Source organism: Astyanax mexicanus, unplaced genomic scaffold (genome assembly GCF_023375975.1).
Source record: "Astyanax mexicanus isolate ESR-SI-001 unplaced genomic scaffold, AstMex3_surface scaffold_33, whole genome shotgun sequence".
Classification (NCBI taxonomy): Eukaryota; Metazoa; Chordata; class Actinopteri; order Characiformes; family Acestrorhamphidae; genus Astyanax; species Astyanax mexicanus.
This window is the reverse complement of record NW_026040043.1, coordinates 1,737,686-1,757,929: the sequence shown is the minus strand read 5'-3', so window position 1 is coordinate 1,757,929 and position 20,244 is coordinate 1,737,686. Positions and strand designations below refer to the sequence as shown.

The 20,244-nt window shown below is 37.7% G+C and overlaps 3 protein-coding genes across 4 annotated transcripts; 1 reads left to right on the top strand and 2 right to left on the bottom strand.

Moving 5' to 3' along the window:
- Positions 1–569: 569 nt before the first annotated feature.
- On the bottom strand, positions 570–9,339 carry LOC125789935 (zinc finger protein 850-like). Its single transcript, XM_049473021.1, has 5 exons — positions 9,271–9,339; positions 5,825–7,598; positions 3,401–3,619; positions 2,545–2,548; positions 570–1,797 (listed from the first exon to the last, which is right to left on the bottom strand). Exons 2-5 carry the CDS (start codon positions 7,385–7,387, stop codon positions 704–706), a joined length of 2,880 nt encoding a protein of 959 aa, XP_049328978.1. The 5' UTR covers positions 7,388–7,598; positions 9,271–9,339; the 3' UTR covers positions 570–703.
- Positions 9,340–10,057: 718 nt separating this feature from the next.
- LOC125789963 (gastrula zinc finger protein XlCGF7.1-like) lies at positions 10,058–14,652 on the top strand. Its single transcript, XM_049473072.1, has 3 exons — positions 10,058–10,293; positions 11,933–12,893; positions 14,398–14,652. The coding sequence occupies exon 2, from the start codon at positions 11,962–11,964 to the stop codon at positions 12,805–12,807; it is 846 nt and encodes a 281-aa protein (XP_049329029.1). The 5' UTR covers positions 10,058–10,293; positions 11,933–11,961; the 3' UTR covers positions 12,808–12,893; positions 14,398–14,652.
- A 12-nt stretch (positions 14,653–14,664) lies between these two features.
- On the bottom strand, positions 14,665–19,824 carry LOC103041599 (zinc finger protein 239). Of its 2 annotated transcripts, XM_007234815.4 has the most exons (3): positions 19,679–19,824; positions 19,138–19,242; positions 14,665–17,345 (listed from the first exon to the last, which is right to left on the bottom strand). In XM_007234815.4, the coding sequence occupies exon 3, from the start codon at positions 17,182–17,184 to the stop codon at positions 16,384–16,386; it is 801 nt and encodes a 266-aa protein (XP_007234877.3). In that variant the 5' UTR covers positions 17,185–17,345; positions 19,138–19,242; positions 19,679–19,824; the 3' UTR covers positions 14,665–16,383. The 2 variants fall into 2 exon arrangements, with proteins under 2 accessions (XP_007234877.3, XP_007234876.3); XM_007234814.4 differs by lacking the exon at positions 19,138–19,242.
- Between the last annotated feature and the right edge of the window lie 420 nt (positions 19,825–20,244).

The following is a 20,244-nucleotide window of genomic DNA, read 5'->3' as shown; positions in this document are numbered from 1 at the left end:
GTCATTCATTCATACTAGAGACCACAACTAGACATTTTAAAATGAAAGAAAAAACGACGGAAGGTGAGCTTTAAGCTCTTTTTTAATGGACTGTTTTAGGGGTGTGTCCAAAATGACCGGATTCCAGCTTTGCTCATGAATATTCATACATGCAAACAGCATGCAAATATCTCTCTTTTTTTATCCATGCTAAATTGCAAAAATGAATGCACTGAAATTTCTGCAAACTTGCACTAGTTATAGCTAAGGACTGTTTCTCTAAAATGACTGTGGGCCTGTCGAGACATTATGTGGGACGTTTCTCTAATTTTGCTATTTATAGGTCATTTTTAAGTGGTTCCTGGTTCTGGAACCTACTCTTGTTGGTGGAAATGCGGTGAATAAATTAAAATTAGGTTTGCGAACCAGAATGGTGCTGGTTTCATGTCGGTGGAAAAGCACTAATAGTTATGCACAAAATAAATAAATAAAAAAGGACTAACACCTTTCATCTCTGAAAGGTAGCAACCCTGAGTACACACTTACTCAAAACCTTCTCTCCCACAGATCTCTAACGCCACAACAAAATATTGTTTGTTCACCAAGACCTTAAATTTAAATAAAGTGTAAATCAACCCAAAGTAGTCAATCCCAGAACCATTTTAAAACAAGAAATACCTATAGAAATCCTTTCTACAAACAGCAATTTTGTTATTTTTCTTTACTAACGTGTATCACTGTTCTTTGTGCATTTGTGATTCTTACAAGTCTTGCGATATGCAAAACTCTTCCCACAGTCTGAGCATTGATACGGTTTTTCTCCAGTGTGAACGCGCTGGTGTTGTTGGAGGGCATTTTGCTGAGTGAAACTTTTCCCACAGTCTGAACAGTGAAAAGGTTTTTCTCCAGTGTGAACGCGCTGGTGTTGTTGGAGAGAATTCTGCTGAGTAAAAGTCTTCCCACACTCTGAGCACTGATACGGTTTCTCTCCAGTGTGAACACGCTGGTGCACTAGGAGATTACTGTTACGAGGAAAACACTTGTGACACTCTGGGCAGTAGTAGGGTTTGAACTCAGTGTGAACGCGCTGGTGCATTCGAAGTTGGTCCTTTTGCTTAAAGCTCTTTCCACACTGTGAGCAGTGATATGGTTTCTCTGATGTATGAACACGCTGGTGTACTTTGAGGTAGCTTTTGTTGGTAAAACCCTTCCCACAGTCCGCACAGTGATGTGGTGTCGGTTTCATGTGACTGAGCCGGTGAACACGGAGAGAACTCGATTGACTAAAACTCAGGCCGCACTCTGAGCAGTGATGCGTTTTTTCTCCAGTGTGAATGACCCGGTGTTGATCGAGTGAATTCTGTCTGGTAAAACTCTTCCCACAGTCTGAACAGGTTAACAGTTTCTCTCCTGTGTGAGTGCGCAGATGTAGTCGGAGAGAATCTTTGCGATTAAAACTCTTCCCGCACTCTGAGCAGAGATATGGTTTCTCTCCAGCGTGAATGCGCTGGTGTACTTGTAAAAGAACGAGTTTCGAAAATGTGCTTCCACAATCTGAACAGTCATATGCCTTCTTTTTAGCGTGACTTAGCTGGTGTCGTTTGAGACTACAATTTCTCATAAAAGTCTTCCCACACTGCGAACAGGAAAACGATTTCTCTCCAGCAGAAGCGCGTTGGTTTTTATTTAAAATGCCTAGGTCTCCAGAACTCTGCCCATGCTCTGTGGTGGTGTGAGATGTCCTCTTGTCTGCAGATGATGACGTTGGTTGAGTACTGGAAATTCTTTCTGGTGTCATTTTCTTACTTTTAATCCTTTAGCAGCTTAAAACTCTCTGGAATATTCTGTATATGTGTTTTTTAAAGGGAAATTTGAGCCTGAAGACACTGTGGACATTACAAGCAGGAGGAGAGGCGCAACAGGACGTCCTTCATTTCTGGAAAAGAGGGGAAAAAAAAAAGAAAATATCAGGTATCACTCAAGCAAAAAGCTTTATATATACAATTGGTGATTTCTTCTAAGAGCTTAAGCTTACTGATCACGGGTTGGGTGGGTGGTAGGGGTGGGCGATATGGCTCTAAAATTATATCACGATATTTCATGGTATTTTTTTTTGTTTTGCTAAAAACATCAAAAAAGTAGTACCCTGATGTGATAATTAGGGGTGGATGATATGGCACCATATTTCAGGGTGTAGTATCGTTCACGATATTCAAATGTTTTGGCAATATTATCACATACTATACAATATGACACACCCCTACAGGTGGTTCAATATAGCGTGCAATATTCAATAAGCATGCATTTACAGTGAATCTTACAGTGAGTTCTGGAATATTCCCTGTCCTCCATATTTTACTCATTCTATATCTAGAACAGCTTCTTACACAAATGAGTCAAGTTGTTGGAAATTAACATACATGCGCAGATCATACAGATGTTACAGATGCCAAAAAATCTTCATTCTGAGCAAGACTGTAGATTCTTCTCAGCGAATGCTGTTTAATACTTTTTTTTTTTTAAGAAAATGGCACTTTCGTGACATTATGCCAATCACTGACTTACCTGGCTGCTCTCCAAAAACACGTTATCATGAGAATACACCAGAACTAAACACACACAAGAAGAACTAGCGACGCTAGTCCAAATCCCATCTATGCCTAAAAAAATACTTTTTTTTAAAATACACATTTTAGCTGTGTCTCTGGGTGATATAAGCTGGTTCTTCTGAAGATCTTTGGAAGAAAAAAATAAGTTCCTTAATCATTTTTTTTCTGTATATTTGATTTTTTGTGTTTATTATTATTTTTATATATTTTTTATTATTACATTTATATAAATTGTGTTTATTATTATGACTGGGGAGCTCAATCTCAACACTGTTACCTGCTACCTAAATTAATTCTTAGATCTAATTGGTTTATTTTTAAAATAAAATTTTGGTTAAATCAATAGTGTCTTCATGCTATTAGCATAGCCGCAGTTTAGCTATTTTTCATGTTTTTGCTAATTCTATTTTAAAAACTCAGTTCTGTTTTGTTTGGGGTTTTTTTGCCATAAAATATCAATTATTTGAACATGCAGGCGACCATTTCTTAAAATGGTAAAACCAAAGGAATTAGTGGACTTGCTTTTAAACATTTCCTGGTACAGTTTACAGTTAAAGAGTGGAGACAAGTGGGTAACAAAGGCTATTTTTCCAGTGTTCTTGAGTAGATTTTGCTAATGTTTTTAATGACACATATTAGTTTTGAAATTAGGTAAATGTACAAGACATTCATGCTTAATCAGACAATATACTTAATAATAAAATGTATTTAGTTATTTTGTGTGCGAAATATGCCTTATATTGCAGCACTGGTTCATCCACAGCCCTAATCAGGCATTTCCTCCACAGCCTGAAGCACAATAATCTGTTTACCAGAGGAGAAGAGCTGAGAATCTTCTGCTCTGGATCAGACTGTAAAAGATGAGAATCAGAGTAATAAATGAGATCGAGCTCCACCTTCAGCAGTTCAGCTCCTGTTAAAGTTCCTCCGCTTCTGAACTCGGAGATCTTCTGCATCTTCTCAAACCCAGACCCAGATCTTCTGCTGCTCCGCTTTTCTGCAGCAGATACAGCTACAGCGCCCCCACTGCTCTGGAGAGGAGTCACAAAGCACCACGTGATCACCAGAGCCGGTGGGTTTAAACCCCGCCCCCTCTGCAGTGATTGGCCAGTTGAGAAAATTTCACTTTCTTATTTTTCTAATACTCTAAGAAAATCAAATTATTACAAGAAATGCATTCAAATGGAGAAATTAAAATTACACCATTTTGTTTTATATTTTATATATGTATATATTGTTTGCCCACTCTCAGAAATAAATCAGTTATATATTTTTTCTGTATTTGGATACAGTTCCACTGAGTTGTTAGTTTCCTCTCAGCTTTAACCTTAACCGCAATAGATAACAACCATCTATTTACTCCCTTTAGACTAGATCACACATTTGGTTTTTGGAACAGACTGGGAATTACTATATTTAGGCTACGTTCACATTACCAGGCTTAAGTGACTCAAATCAGATTTTTTATGATTGTGTAAATGTAACAAATCAGTTTCTTTTTTTTCTAATCAGATTTGAGTCACTTTCATATATGGTCCTAAATCGGACACGTATCCGATCCATGTACATGCAGCATCAATGTGAACAGTCAAATGAGAATTCATGCGTCTTTTTGCCTTTGCGCATTAGCATTAGCGCTACATGCTTCTCTCTCGTACCCACACATATCTTGGTGCAGCTGTGCAGCCTTAGCTGTAAAAACAATGTGAACCGTCAAGATAACCAAATTGGATTTGAGCAACGTGCCTTGTAATGTGAACGTAGCCCTAGAGAACTATATGCTAATGACACCTTTCACAGATATTAAAGATTGTGTTCCAAATTCAACCTCTTGCGCACCAATATGTTTAAATACTTTCAAATCCGCCAATGTGCCCAAACACTCTTTTCCCCGTTTCCAAGACGACCTTGGGAACGCTTGTTACGATTTCTGTTCACTCAGAAGGTTGATATTACAGTTTTACAATATTCTTATGTCCTTTACTGACTTCACTTCATGCGATTGCGTCTTGCAATTAAGACTGAAGTGGATCTCTGGAGCGTAGTATTAAAAAAGACACATTTGTACATGTTCTCAACTGAATTTAATCCAGTTTAGAATGGTTCATAGGACATACTTATGTAAAGCCAGATTGGCAAGTAATTACCCTGAGGGTAAATCTCTAATGCCCTCGATGTGGTAAAGAGCCTGCGACCCTATTGCACATGTTTTGGACCTGCCTGATGCTTAAAAAAAATTGGAAAGCAGATTTTAGTTCTTAAAACAGAGCTTTTAGTAGCAATGTCAGCTTTATAAATGTCAGGTTACACTTGCAATCAGGGACGAGTCATTAAATAATGATCATTACACTAATTATAACAAGACTGACTTTTGAATTCATTAAAAGACACCATCTGTTAAACAACAAACACATTTTAATATCAGACAAAGGTAACCTAAATAAATATAAAAAGCAGATTTTAAATGATAATTCCATTTATTAACGGACAAAAAAAATCTATTCAAACCAACCACATGTTCGCTGTGTTCCTATATGGCTCGTAGCAAACTGATAACACTTCTTTCATGTCTTTCGTTCAACAATGGTGTTCTTCTTGCCACTCTTCCATAAAGGCCAGATTTGTGGAGCACACAACGTATAGTTGCCATGTGGACAGATTCTCCTGATCCACCTGAGCTGTGGATCTCTGCAGCTTCTCCACAGTGACCATGGGCCTCTTGGTTGCTTCTCTGATCAGTGTTCTCCTTGCTGGATCTTTCAGTTTGGTGGACCATGGCCATGTCTTGGTAGGTTTGCAGTTCCTAAATACTTTTTCCATGTTTGGATGATGGATTTTTAAATGCTGCTTAAGATGTTTAAAGCTTGGGATACATTTTTATAACCTAACCCTGCTTTAAACCTCTTCTTTACAACTTTATCTCTGAGCTGTCTGGTGAGTTCCTTGTTTTTTTGTTGCTGTTTGTTCACTAGTGTTCTCTAACAAACCACTGAAGCCTTTACACAAATTACACACAGCTGGCCCCCTAACTACTTTAGTGACTTCTGAAGGCAACTGACTGCACTGGATTTTTAAACCGTGTATCATTTATGTTCCACTTCACAATTATGCAATTTTTTGTATTGATCCATCACTTAAAATCTCTATAAAATACATTTAAATTTGTGGTTGTAAGGTGGCAAAAAGTTCAAGGTGTATGAAACCTTTTGCAAGACAATCTATTTGGAGATATCTCAGTTGGGTAAATCCCTTCCATCAGTCTGAGCAGTGATAGTTTTCTCATTTTTGTGAATGAGCTGGTGAACTTGGAGACCACTCTCTGTGGTAAAACTCTGCCCACAGTCTGAGCAGGGATGCTGCTCTTCCAATCCAGTGTGAACGCTCTGGTGATTTTGCAGAAGATGCATTTGAGCAAAGCTAATCCCACACTCCGAGCAGTGATATGGTTTTTCTCCAGTGTGAATGCGCTGGTGCTGTGTGAGACAATTACGTCTAGCAAAACTCTTCCCACAGTCGGAGCAGGAATAAGGTTTCTCTCCAGTGTGAATGTGCTGGTGAATTTGCAGAGAACGCATTTGAGCAAAGCTCTTCCCACATTCTAAGCACTGGTAAGGTTTCTCTCCAGTGTGAACGCTCTGGTGATTTTGCAGAGAACGCATTTGAGCAAAGCTCTTTCCACACTCTGAGCAGTGATACGGTTTCTCCCCAGTGTGGACACGCTGGTGCCGTCTGAGACAAATATGTATAGCAAAACTTTTCCCACAATCAGGGCAGGAATATGGTTTTTCTTCAGTGTGAATCCGCTGGTGCTGTGTAAGACAACTACGTGTAGCAAAACTCTTTCCACAGACTGAGCACTGATACGGTTTCTCTCCAGTGTGAACGCTCTGGTGATTTTGTAGAGAACGCAGTTGAGCAAAGCTCTTCTCACACTCCGAGCAGTGATACAGTTTCCCTCCAGTGTGAATGCGCTTGTGCCGGCTGAGACAATAAGGTGTAGCAAAACTCTTCCCACATTCTGAGCACTGGTAAGGTTTCTCTCCAGTGTGAATGCTCTGATGATTTTGCAAAGAACGCAGTTGAGCAAAGCTCTTCTCACACTTTGAGCAGTGGTACGGTTTCTCTCCAGTGTGAATGCGTTGGTGTGCTTGGAGATTACTCACTAGGGTAAAACTCTTCCCACAATATGAGCAGAGATGCGGTTTCAATCCTGTGTGAATGCTCTGGTGATGTTGCAAAGAATTCCGTTGAGCAAAGCTCTCTCCACAGTCTAGGCACTGATATGGTTTCTCTTCAGTGTGAATGCGATTGTGTATTTGGAGAGAACCCTTCTGTTTAAAACGCTTACCACATTCGGAGCAGGAATATGGTTTAATCCCAGTGTGAATGCGCTGGTGCAATTGGAGCGTGTTTCTATCTCTAAAACTCTTCCCACACTCTGAGCAGTGATACGGTCTCTCTCCAGTGTGAATGCGATTGTGTATTCTGAGAGAAACCTTATGAGTAAAACTCTTTCCACAGTCCAAGCAGGAATACGGTTTCTCTCCAGTGTGAATGCGATTGTGTATTCGGAGAGAAACTTTCTGAGTAAAACTCTTCCCACATTCTGGGCAGGAATACGGTTTCTCTCCAGTGTGAATGCGAATGTGTTTTTGCAGAGAACCCTTATGAGTAAAACTCTTCACACAGACTGGGCAGGTATACAGTTTCTCTTCTGTCGGAGAGTGCTGGTTCAGTTCGACAGTTTCTGAGTCTCCACAACACTTCCCAGACGCTAAAGTGTAAGGAGTTTTCTCCATGTTAGTATTTTTTGTTAGTTTGATGGCTTCATGCAGAAGGTACCAAAAGATGTTGTTGATTGAGTACTGGGGTTTTTTTGGATGCCATTTCCTGACTTTTAATACTTTTAGCAGCTTAAAATTCGCTGGATTCCCTCTGTGTGAATTTGATCTCAGGAAGTTTGAGGACACTATGAGCAGAAGGAATCTTGCAACATGACATTATTTATTTCTGGAAAAGAAAAACAAGAGAAGCAGTTCTTAAACATTTTAGAGCACGTACCATAAATGACCAAACTAAAACTTTCATCTATCACCTACACACCATTTCACAAGAACACATATAGAACACACACATGCTTATTTATACACAGAGTAAGCTAGACGTGTATTCCACACAAACATACAGTCATATCTTTAGCCAGTTTTTCTTCACAAGTTGCAGCACACAGGCTTTTACTCAAGGACCAATTTAACTAATATTAATTATTATAAAACTGTAGTAGATTACATACAGGTTCTAACGGGTAATGCACAAAACACTAACTAATGTAATGTTAGGAAAATTACTGTATAGTGTACCCCTTTGGTGTGCTTCTTGTACCACAAGTAGTTTGAGAACCATAATGCAACAAGATCATACAGTTGTTGAGAAATGTAACTTTAAAATGTAATTTTGTTACAGGGTAATTACTGGCTCAGTGTTAAGATCTCATGGACTAGTTGACTACCAAGTGAAGTAGTGGACTATTAAATGAAGTATTGGACTTGCGAGTGGATGATTGGAACAGTAGACTCCAGACTGAACCGGTGGACTAGCGAGTGGACTAGTGGACTACTGAGTGAAGTAGTGGACTACAGAGTGGACTTGTGGACTACTGAATAAAGTAGTGGACTACCGAGTGGAGTAGCGGACTAGTGGACCAGTGGACTACTGAGTGGACCAGTGGACTACCGAGTGGACTAGTGGACCAGTGGACTAGTGGAGTACCTAGTGGATCAGTGGATTACTATGTTGACTTGTGGCAAATGGACTAATGGACTACTGAGTGGACCAGTGTTCTAACGAATGGGCTACCAAGTGGGCGAGTGGACTACCGAGTGGACTAGTGGACTACCAGACCAGGGGACTATTGAGTGGACTACTGTGTGGACGAGTGGATTATTGGACTACTAAGTGGACTAGTCAACTACTGAATGGACTAGTGGCCTACCAAGTGGACTAATGGACCAGTGGATTACCATGTTGATCCGTGGCCAATGGACTTCCGAGTAGACTAATGGACTACTGAGTGGACCAGTGTTCTACCGAATGGGCTACCAAGTGGGCGAGTGGACCAGTGTACTACAGAGTTGGCGAGTGGATGAGTGGACTACCGGAACAGTGGACTATTGAGTGGACTACCGAGTGGATTATTGGACTACTGAATGGACGAGTGTTTGTGTCACAGACACAAAAGAAAATAATCATTAGAGGTATTTATAAAATAATAATAATTAACAAAAACTTGTATGCCAAATAATCTTTTGAATGTTCTGTATTGTGATTAATTATGTATATTCAAGACATTACACCAGCCCCAGTACATCTGTATTTAAATCAATGTTCCAACCCGTACATATTTTATAAAACCGTGCCTGATCTGCCCTGTGAAGCATAACATATAATATTTTGTACATAGTTTGCACAGAATTAAATTGTGTGGTAAAGATCACAGTTTACATTAAAACAGGGAGGTTGTTTTCTTTGTTCTGTTAAATATTTAAGTGTGAAATTACTCTTTGCTAATAGTGCAGCTTTACTCTCCAAACTGCGGCATTAAATACAGTAGTACTGTTACTGCTCTGGATTATAGCGTGTAAACAATGTAGAAGCAGTGTAATAAATGAATTAGAATTATTACCTTTAGCTCCTCTTAATGTTCCCTTAGCTTCTGAACACACTGCTGCTCTTCTTCTTTTACTGTGGTTACTGGTGTTTTTTTTTTGTTTTCTTTTTTGGCAGCTTGCATTCTTAGTGCATTATCACCATCTACTGGACTGAAGTGTGATCACACTGAGATATAAAAAAAATAAGTTTGTGTTTCTTTTATAAATTCTAACGCTTTGTTCACATTAAAGTGACTAAAATCTGATTTTTTTGCTAAGTGTGGCTCAGATCTGATTTTTTCATGGCAGAGTGAACGTGCCGAATTCAATGGCTGAAAAAAAGATGCAGAGCTTTCAGACCTCAAATAATGCAAAGAAAATAACAAGTTCATATTCATAAAGTGTTAAAAGTTCAGAAATCAATATTTGGTGGAATAACCCTGTTTTTTAAATCACAGTTTTTTTCATGCATCTTGGCATCATGTTCTCCTCCACCAGTCTTACACACTGATTTTGGATAACTTTATGCTGCTTCACTCCTGGTGCAAAAATTCAGGCAGTTCATTTTGGTTTGATGGCTTGTGATCATCCATCTTCCTCTTGATTTTATTCCAGAGATTTTCAATTTGGTAAAATCAAAGAAACTCATATTTTTTTAAGTTGTCTCTTATTGTTGATGTACAGACTCAAAACAGAATTTTAATTATATTTAGGGGGACTTTTATTTTGACAGAAAATGGTTTTGGACTCCAACACGCCTATTATTGGTTGGCGGGGCGAAATCACGCCCCCAGACTACAGTGTGAATCTCTGTGCTCGCCAGGTGTTGGCGCTAAACAGCACGTGCGTGTCTGTCTGTAAGGTAAGAGAAGAAGATGTGTGATGGAGAAATGTATCCAGTATGTATGGGAAAAAGATGTTTAGCAGGGGTCTGCTGGTAGGAGGAATGTATCCAGTGTGTATTTTTGTATCAACCCTTTTTAATTGAAACAGCCGGCTCTGCACCTGGGTTTGGTTTTGATTGGCTGCAGGATTGAACAGTATATTGAATTTCTGGGGTGAGTATGATCTTTTATAGTGGTTATTTACCTATTATGCATTTTTTCTTTACATAACACAACTTAGTTTAATGGACGAGTCATGTTGCACTCGTATAAGTGTCAATCCTGCAGAAGAAAATCTGAGGTGTTCTGTCAAACTGTGCTACCCTGTCCTGATAGCAAAGAACATTTAATTTTTGTTGCATTACATGTTTTAAAGTTTATTATAGCATATATTATATTATAGTATATTGTTATATAATAATATACCATAAAAAACATGGTGACGAATGAAAATCTGTTCTTTACTATATTTTATGAAGCATAACCATCTAACTTTATTTCAAAATGTAGAAGTGCTGGAGATAAAATCAGCTCTACAGGTTTAAAATGTGTATTTTTTGCTTCTACAGGTCTTTTTTTACCATTTAACAATGTACATGCTTTAATTATCTCTTTAAGTTAAATTGGTGACATCACAAAACATTGAATTAATACAATCATTTCAAGTATGCACTACTGCAACAAAATTAAAAATTAAATGTACTACATACAATTACTGCATACAATATGATATGGCACACCCTTAACTGAGATATTAAAAAAATACAAGAATTTTATCAGATTTGTAACAGAAGTCAATGATCCACAATGTCATGATACTAATAATAATGCATTTTAAATATCTCCATATGTCCAGGATTAAAGTAAAATAAATGATACTGGACAGATATAATCTGTCTCTAGTAGATATATACTATGCAATGAGAAGAGGGTGCATTTTTATTTTGCTAAAAACAGTTAAATGATTTATTCATCTGACCTTATTTACAGAATGTAGAAATGTTGGAGATAAAATCAAATTCTTTAAAAGGTGTATTTTTTGCTTCTACAGGTCTATTTCAACCATTTTAACAATGTAAATTCTTTAATTACGTATTTAGGTTAAATAGAACTAATTCTAACACAATTGATAGAACACAATTTATGTGTTATTAAGTCATGTTTTCTCTTTAATACAATAAAAAAAAACATGAATGAGCTGTATAATGTATTAAACAGATTTAATGTTAGATTTTTCTAACAGTATTCAGAACTGGGTCTAGGCTTTTATGGGTTAACACTGTCTAATTGCCATTAATCGTTAAATGCCGAATTCTGACTTTGAAAAAAATGTTCATTTAAAGGGTTTAATGGTCAGGGCTCAGAAGCTACACTTACAATCATTTTTAGGTGAAAGCTGCTCCAATCAACTTAGAAATAATAATATTAATACTAATAATTATACAAATAGAAAACACACAAGATATACATGTTTAATGTAGAGTTTAATACAAACCATACATATAAAAAACATAACGTTAAATCAGTGATGAATCAGTGTAAAGCTGATGTGCACAAAAAACATTGTTTGTTAGAGAATATAGTGCATTAGAGCTAAATCAATGTATTTTTGCTGTCTGTATAGCAGATTTACAAAATATTAGAACATGCAACATGAACAGGTTGTTGAAACTAAAACATGGGATGGATTTTTTTTTTACACATTTTTTTTTTAATTTCTGTTGCACCTTTGCACTCCCACATCCTCTTTTTTGTGTTGTTGTTGTTAAAAGGTTTGTTTTTTATTTATTTATTTATTTATTTATTTATCCAGATTTACCTGCAGAGACCAAATACTGGAAAATGGAGTCCAGAACGAGCTCAACTCCCCAACCAACATCCAGTCGTGCATCTCGCAGACATATGCAGGAAAACAGATGCCGGGAAGCTCATCTCTGCCCGGAGTGTGGGAGGAGCTTCAGTTACCAGAGTTACCTCCAGCGACACCAGCTCATCCACACTGGAGAGAAGCCCTACCAGTGCTCGGAGTGCGGGAAGAGCTTTAGAGATGGAGGTACCCTCAAAACGCACCAGCGCATTCACACAGGAGAGAAACCGTATCACTGCTCCGAGTGCGGGAAGAGCTTCAACCACCGCAGTAATCTGTATCTGCACCAGCGCATTCACACCGAGAAGAAGCTGTACGACTGCCCTGAGTGCGGCAAGAGCTTTAAACGCCAGAACACCCTCAGACGACACCAGCTCATCCACACCGGAGAGAAACCGTACAACTGCTCAGACTGTGGGAAGAGCTTTAACCAGCAGAGTACGCTCCAGCAACACCAGCGCATTCACACTGGAGAAAAACCCTATTTCTGCTCAGACTGTGGGAAGAGTTTTAGACACTACACTTCTCATCTCCAGCACCAGCGCATTCACACCGGAGAGAAACCGTTTTGCTGCTTAGAGTGTGGAAAGTGTTTTTACCAACAGAGCAACCTCCAGCAGCACCAGCGTGTTCACACTGGAGAGAAACCGTATCACTGCTCAGACTGTGGGAAGACTTTCAATCAACAAAGCACTCTCCGACAACACCAGGCCATTCACACTGGAGACACCTTAAATCCCTGTTCAGAATGTGGGTTGAGTTTTACTACAGAGGATCATCTTCAGGAGCATCAGTGCGTTCACAGAGATGATGAGCTGTAGTATTGCTGACCTGACTGTCAGCTGAGCTTTGGGCGAATGAATGTACTCTTTCAAGATGCTGTAAATTGGAGATGAAAACGGATGAGGTGAGTTCTTAGCTATTTTTAAAGTTAACATGAATGATGCAGACAGATTTTTTTTATAGACAGTGAGGAAAATAAGTATTTAAACATTGGACTTTGCAAATTCTCCCACTTAGAAATCATAGAGGGGTCTGAAAGTTTCATCTTAGGTGCACGTCCACTGTAAGAGACATAATCTAAAAAAAAAAAATATATATATATATATATATAATTTATTTATCAATGTTAATATTTGGTACAGTAGCCTTTGTTTGCAGTTACAGGTCAAAGGTATCCTGTAGTTTTTCATCAGGTTTGCACTGCACACTGCAGCAGGTATTTTGGCCCATTCCTCCACACAGATCCTCTTCATGTTTGAGCTCCGCCATATATTTTCTATAGGGTTTAGGTCTGGAGACTGGGCTAGGCTGCTCCAGAACCTTGATATGCTTCTTACAGAGCCAATCCTAGGTTATCCTGGCTGTGTGGTTTGGGTCATTGTCATGTTAGAAGACCCAGCCATGACCCATCTTCAATGCTATAACTAAAGGAAGGAGGTTGTTCCCCAAAATCTTTGCAATACATGATCCCGCTCATCCTCTCCTTAACACAGTGCAATCTTTCTGTCCAATGTGCAGAAAATCACCCCCAAAGCATGATGCTTCCACCCCCATGCTTTACAGTTGGGATGGTGTTTTTGGGACCATTCTTTGTCCTCCATGGCGAGAGGAATTAAGACCAAAAGTTCTATTTTGGTCTCATCTGGCCACAGATCTTTCTCCCAGGACTCCTCTGGATCATCTAAATGGTCATGATTTCTAAGTGGGAGAACTTGCAAAGTAGCAGGGTGTTCAAATACTTTTTTTCCTCACTGTAGGTCAAGTGGATTCAAAAGGGAACCTAGGATTTTTTTTTTTTAATAAGGAGCCAAGTATTTTTTCACCAGTCAGTCCACGTTCGAACACTTGAATGTATTATAAAATTGATTATTTATTTATAAATTACTAATACATACCTTTGTGCCCAGAATGTTGCACAGGCTACTCAAATAAAAGACAGAAGTGCATTTTAAGTATATTTTTAAAAGTATACTTAAAAAGGGAAAGTACATACTTTTAATATTAAAATTAATGCGTACCTAAATACATATTAAATGTACTATTTTGGAACAACTTATGGCAACTTAAGTACTTGTTAAGTTGTAATTAAGCTATATTTAAATACAACATTAAATCATTAGATTGTGCTTTTGAGTGTTTTTATTTTTCGTAAATCTTCTGCAAATGTAAGTAGATTTAAATATTTCTTGTTTAAACATAATTTTTAATACACTTGAAGTATTAAATTGTAAATGTACTACTTTACGTATTGATGCACATAATGCCAAGACATGGTGTTTATTATAGTAATGTTTTTTAATTATTAGATTTTAGAAGTTGGTGGATTTTTGTATCTGTGTTTAATTTGTTTTATTGAGCTTTCTTTGTCTCTATATTCATGAAAATTGCTTTTTCTTTATGAATTCCAGAGAAACTGCCTACTACATCTCCGCCTGCACTGGAGCGGTATGGGAGCATATAATAACATCCACCCACTACTGGATCTTGGAGAGCAAGTTATACAGCATGAATAAATGAACTTTAAAAAAGAACATCTTCAACTTTATAGTATATTTACTAGTATATTTAAATTATATGTATTCTTTTATTGCTAACCCAACTCTGTAAGGACTGCCACTAGACTCTGATCATGTGATCATTAAAAAATACATTTGCTGAAATCAGTATATGAGCTGTTTGTTGTTTTGTGGTAACATATTTATTGCAAACCTTGTTTAATTACAATATTCAATAAAATACACAACAATAAATTTGGTCATTGGTCTGTATATTGGTTCATGTAATGCTTGCAATTTAAGGCTGGCCAGAAATATAGCCGTACAAAGGCATAGGACATTTGCTATAATAAATCTAAGCCCATCCTGTAGTAACTTAGAACAACATTTGCAGAATTACAGTTTATCACAAAAAATATATTTTTTTTTCTGTACCTCTCTTTATTATTAGTTGAATCCAACCAAAGATGACTTTACAACCTAAACATATAACTCCACATTCTTCACTCTGCATGTCTGCATTTTTGAGAAGGAGGTATTTAACAACCTGTATAAAAAAGCAGCTGTGGCAAACCTAAGACTTTTCTGATTTTAGGATTCCCAATATTAATAGGGCAATGTATTATTATTCACCATTCACGCTTGAATGTAATTTATAAAAGCTTACACAGTAAAACATATGGAGTTCATTTTGCACCAAAAGTTTTACACAAAAAAAGAAAAATGCAATCAAAATGTATCGTTTAAAAAAAAATCCAGTTCTAGGCCAGTTGAACTTCCAGCCAAAACCTACAAGGTGCTGGTAGGTTATCTCATTAACTAGCTCTTTACTAGCAGGGTATGCTATATTTCTAAATGGCTAGCTAGTCTAGAGCTGGATTTTTAAAAAATTAATAGGAAAAATGTATGTTGCAAAAACAGAAAAATATCTAACAAATATAGATTTTTTTAAGATGCTAGGTTTCTTCATTATTCTTTGCAGTCCTTTGAAAACTATTTGTGTTTGGATGACTTTTTACTTTTCACAACAACTGTCAGTTCCAAAACATCAAAACATCTCTCGTATATATAAGCTTTAATCATGCTTAACATTACAATTTATGTGCATCAGTATGGGTAGAACAAATTATTCTGATGATTCCTCTATCTACTGTAACTGTAGGTTAAAGGAGAACTTTGGTGTAAAATTTAATTTTGTTGTAGTAAAACATGATAAAAAGTTCTTACCTTTGATGAATAGCACACCTCCATTCTCCAACAGCGTTCAGAGATCCAGAAATTTTAACAGTTTAGACTGGGTGATACGGGGCATAATTTACCCGGATAAATCACTTTTTACACCGTTATCTAGCTCAAAGTAGCTCCACACCCACCATATTTGTACTAATAATGTCATAGACACATATATACATAGACTCCGCATAGCCTACCTCCTGGCGCCGGCTGCTACACTATGTGGAGTCAATATAAATATAGATATTGTAAATGTAAATATAGATGTTATTATCAGTACAAATATGGCGGTGCTCGGAGCTGAAGCTGTAGTGTAGGATGTAAACAGTGTGTTTTAATAAGCTTCCTCTGCACTTTTAAAGTTATTAATGCCTCATTTTAAAAGGTCCGAGCTCTCCGGATTCTAGCAAGGAGGTGTGGAGCTACTTTGAGCTGAATAACGGTGTAAAAAGTGATTTATCAGGGTAAATTATGCCCTGTATCACCCAGTCTGAAGGGTGTTTGGACAAACTTAAAATTTCTGGATCTGTGAACGCTGTGGGAGAACGGAGTTGTGCTATTCATCAAAGATAAGAACTTTTCATGTTTTACTACAACAAAAGTCCATTTTACACCAGAGTTCTTCCTCCTTTAACCCTTACTTATAAAATCAACAGATCATCAGGATCAGGAGAACAAACTCTTGTGTTTCCTCCTCTGATGTTTGTTGAGTGAAGTTTTGTTTTTGAAGTATCTTCCACAGTGTGAACATTCATCGGGTTTCTCCTCATTGTGAATGAGCTGGTGTTCCTTGAAATGGGTCTGCCGTTTGAAAGTCTTCCCACAGTCTGAGCAGTGATGACCCACTTTCTTTTTGGTGTCTTGTTGGTGAGTGCGCTGGTGTCTGCGGAGATGATCCTGTTTGCCGAAACTCTTCCCACAGTCAAAGCAGTAATACGGCTTCTGTCCGGTGTGAGAGCGCTTGTGAAATTGTAAGTGATTCAACTGAGCGAAACCCTTCCCGCAGTCGGAGCATTCGTACGGCTTCTCTCCCGTGTGTTGGCGCTGGTGTATTTTAAAACTACTTCCATTTACAAAACTCTTCCCGCAGTCGGAGCAGTGAAAAGGTTTCTCTCCCGTGTGAACACGTTGATGCCGTTGGAGGGAACACAGTTGATTAAAGCTCTTCCCGCAGTCCGAGCACTTGTGCGGCATCTCTCCGGTGTGGATTAGCTCGTGTCGCTGGAGAGAAGTCTGTGCGGTAAACTCCTTCCCACACTCTGAACAAGCGAACCGATTCCCTCCGGTGTGGCTGAGCTGGTGTTTCTTGAGCGAACCCCGAGAAGCGAAGTCCTTCCCACAGTCTGAACAGTGATGCGGTTTCTCTCCAGTGTAAACGCGCCGGTGTTGCGTTTTACTTTGAGATGTGTCCGTCTGGTGCGCACCAGATGAGGTTTTCTCGGTATCTGAATTACTTCTGGAGGCCATGTTTATGGAGTTAATGTCTTACTCTACTCTCAGTAGCCTGAATTCACCTCTTCACTGAACACAACTCCAGCAACGTTGGTGAAGGAAGAGGATTTGGATCATTTGGAAAAGTAGACATATAGAGGAGCTGTAGAGGACTGGTAGCAAGGTGGTATGCAGTTCTGGAAGAGGAGGAGGAGAAAGAAAATAAGTTAAATAAGTTAAACATTTAAGCACACTTCAGTATACACTCCTGATGGCAAAGGACTAGTGCTGGGCGATTATGGCCTAAAAAAAACAATCACAAAATATCACAAAAATCTGATATTCGATTATAATCGATTTTCTTCCCCCTCTACTAAAAATCAAACTACAGCTGACAAAGAAAATGTTCAAAACTAGGTTTACTTGCAGAAAAAAAAGAGAGAAAATTAGGAAATAACACCCTAAACAAATCACAGAAGAAACTTTGAAGAAGAGATTATTACCGCAATTCGGATTATTTCGCAATTAATACCACACAGATCCTCATCTTAGAGAGATGATGCTGCAGTTTTTAGAAACAGTAGGATATATTTCTGGCTAAATATACAGTACAGGCCAAACGTTTGGACACACATTCTCATTCAATGCATTTTCTTTATTTTCATGACTATTTATACTGTAGATTCTCACTGAAGCATCAAAACTATGAATGAACACATGTGGAGTTTTATGTACTTAACAAAAAATGAGCTGAACCTCCACAGTCACCGGACCTGAACCCAATCCAGATGGTTTAGGGTGAGCTGGAGCACAGAGTGAAGAAGGCAAAGGAGCAACAAGTGCTAATAAAATTCAGGTGGCCACTTCTTGAAGCTCATTGAGAGAATGATGCCAAGAGTGTGCAAAGCAGTAATCAGGGCCAGCTTCAACCTATAAGCCCTGTGCAGAGTTTCCCTTTTTAATTGGTAGAAAAACATTTTGCAAGGACCACAACACATACATTTAGACAACTTATGCCTAACATACATTCAGGAATTAACCAGAAGCATGAATCATTACTTATATACTTAATCAGAGACGTTCCAGAGATTCAGCTTTCACTGTCCTGTAGTGCTTTTCTTTTTTTAAAAGTAATGCTGTCGGTCCACAATGAGAGCTTGATATCCTAAGGAATCGTAAAGTTCAAGAGTTTATGACTGTCTGTCTTGCTCCTGATAAGATTTGTGTTGGTCCAGAACGCAGTAGGAACCCTTGGGAGAGGCTGGAGGAATGTTAAAACAAATCTCAGAAGCCATTTTACAATTTATAGATGTTTACTTTCAAGGCTTTTAGGCTGATTCCAGAGCTTTTTAGTCACTGTGGGGGACGATCTGGTGTCAGATGGTGTGTGTGGGTGTGTGTGTGTGTGTATGTGGTTCTTCAATAAGCTTGATGAAACTTTAGCTCATCCACTACATTCCCCACGTACTCCTGCCTAATCTCTTATATCCTTCTGCCCCTACAGTGTTCAAAGCAGTTTCTAATGACCCACAATTTTTTTTATTATTTGTTGTGTTTTTTTTTTATAATAAATCTTTTTTGTGCATGAAACATACTGGACTCACGGACGGTCATTGCAGAAAAGTGTAAATGAAAATAATAGTATATACAATATTTATCATTTGAGAAAAAAAAAATAATAATAACTTTACCATGATACAGTGGTTTTTGCCATATAAATATACTAGCTACATCTACTGGGAACATGCTCTAATATGGTGCTTCTTTTGTATTTTTACAGTTAAATATACACTAGGGTAGCACAACTCGACAGAACACCGGCAAAAAAAGGTCTTAAGACCTATCCTATCTCATTGTTGATAGATTATTTATTGCAACGTTTGCAAATTGAAGACTAGAATTTCTATGGAAACATTAAGCCATTAAATAAAAAAGGTAAAACTATTTATTAAAAGCAAAAAAAAAACTATTAGTTAACTTTATACTCACATGGTCAGCTCTGAACTCATGGATCTGCTTCTCTGTTGCTCTAAAGATGATCAACTTTAAATCTCAGCATTTATATCTAAAATTATGTAAGCCCATTCCCGCCACCTAAAAAAAGTAAATAAAAAATTCAGCTCATTATTGTATTATTAAGTAAAGTGCTATCCCATTATTTTAAGATACAACGTCATAATTTAAAGATACTATCTTATTATTTTGTGATAGTAAGACATTATTTTGAAAGAAAAAACTTTTTTTATATTCCCAAACGCAAACACAGTTGCAAACTCATGACTAAGTACCTTAAAAAATGACTTGTTATCTTAAAATAATGACTTGCTCTCTTAAAACAATGACTTAGTATCTCAAAATAAGGACTTAGCATCTCAAAACAAGGGCTTGCTATCTCAAATTGCTGGGATTTTTGTTGTTAGTTTTAGATGGTGGGAATGGGCTTCCATAAAAACTTCTCCGCAGCTCTTAGAAATTCAGCAGAGATCATTATAAAGAAGCTAAACAGGACAGAACAGATTTTTATCATTACCTTTAAAACCTCCGCTCCTGCCCGGTTCCTCCTCGAGCTGTAGAACAGGCTGAAGGATCTGCTGCTGCAGCTTTAAAGCCTTTTTAATTTATAGCTTCGTTGTTTTCAACTGCAGACCCGCAGCCATGCCTGCTGGCCGGAAGCGTGCCGATCTTCAAAATAAAAGTCAAATGTATATACATAAAAAAAAGTTCTGTACCAGATTTTAAACTTTTTTTAATAATAAATATTGTGTTTATTATTATTGTTAATTTTTATTCACACTTTTGTGTAATAAACGCGAGTCCAGTGGTTGTTATATATAGTGGTTGGTATATATACATACATAGATGTGGTTAAAAAAATAAACTCAGCACAAATAGTTTTAAAAATAATGTAGGTCGGCGCATGCGCAGTGCCTTTAGGTAGCACGTATCGATGGGGTAGCAGAACTCGACAAAACACCTACTTTTTTGGGTAGATACTCAAAAAACTGCCATCTTATATATCTTTTATAAACTCTGATCTTAAAATATATTTGCAAACAATTAAGTAAATGGGCCCCTCATTGAATAAAAAAATTGGTA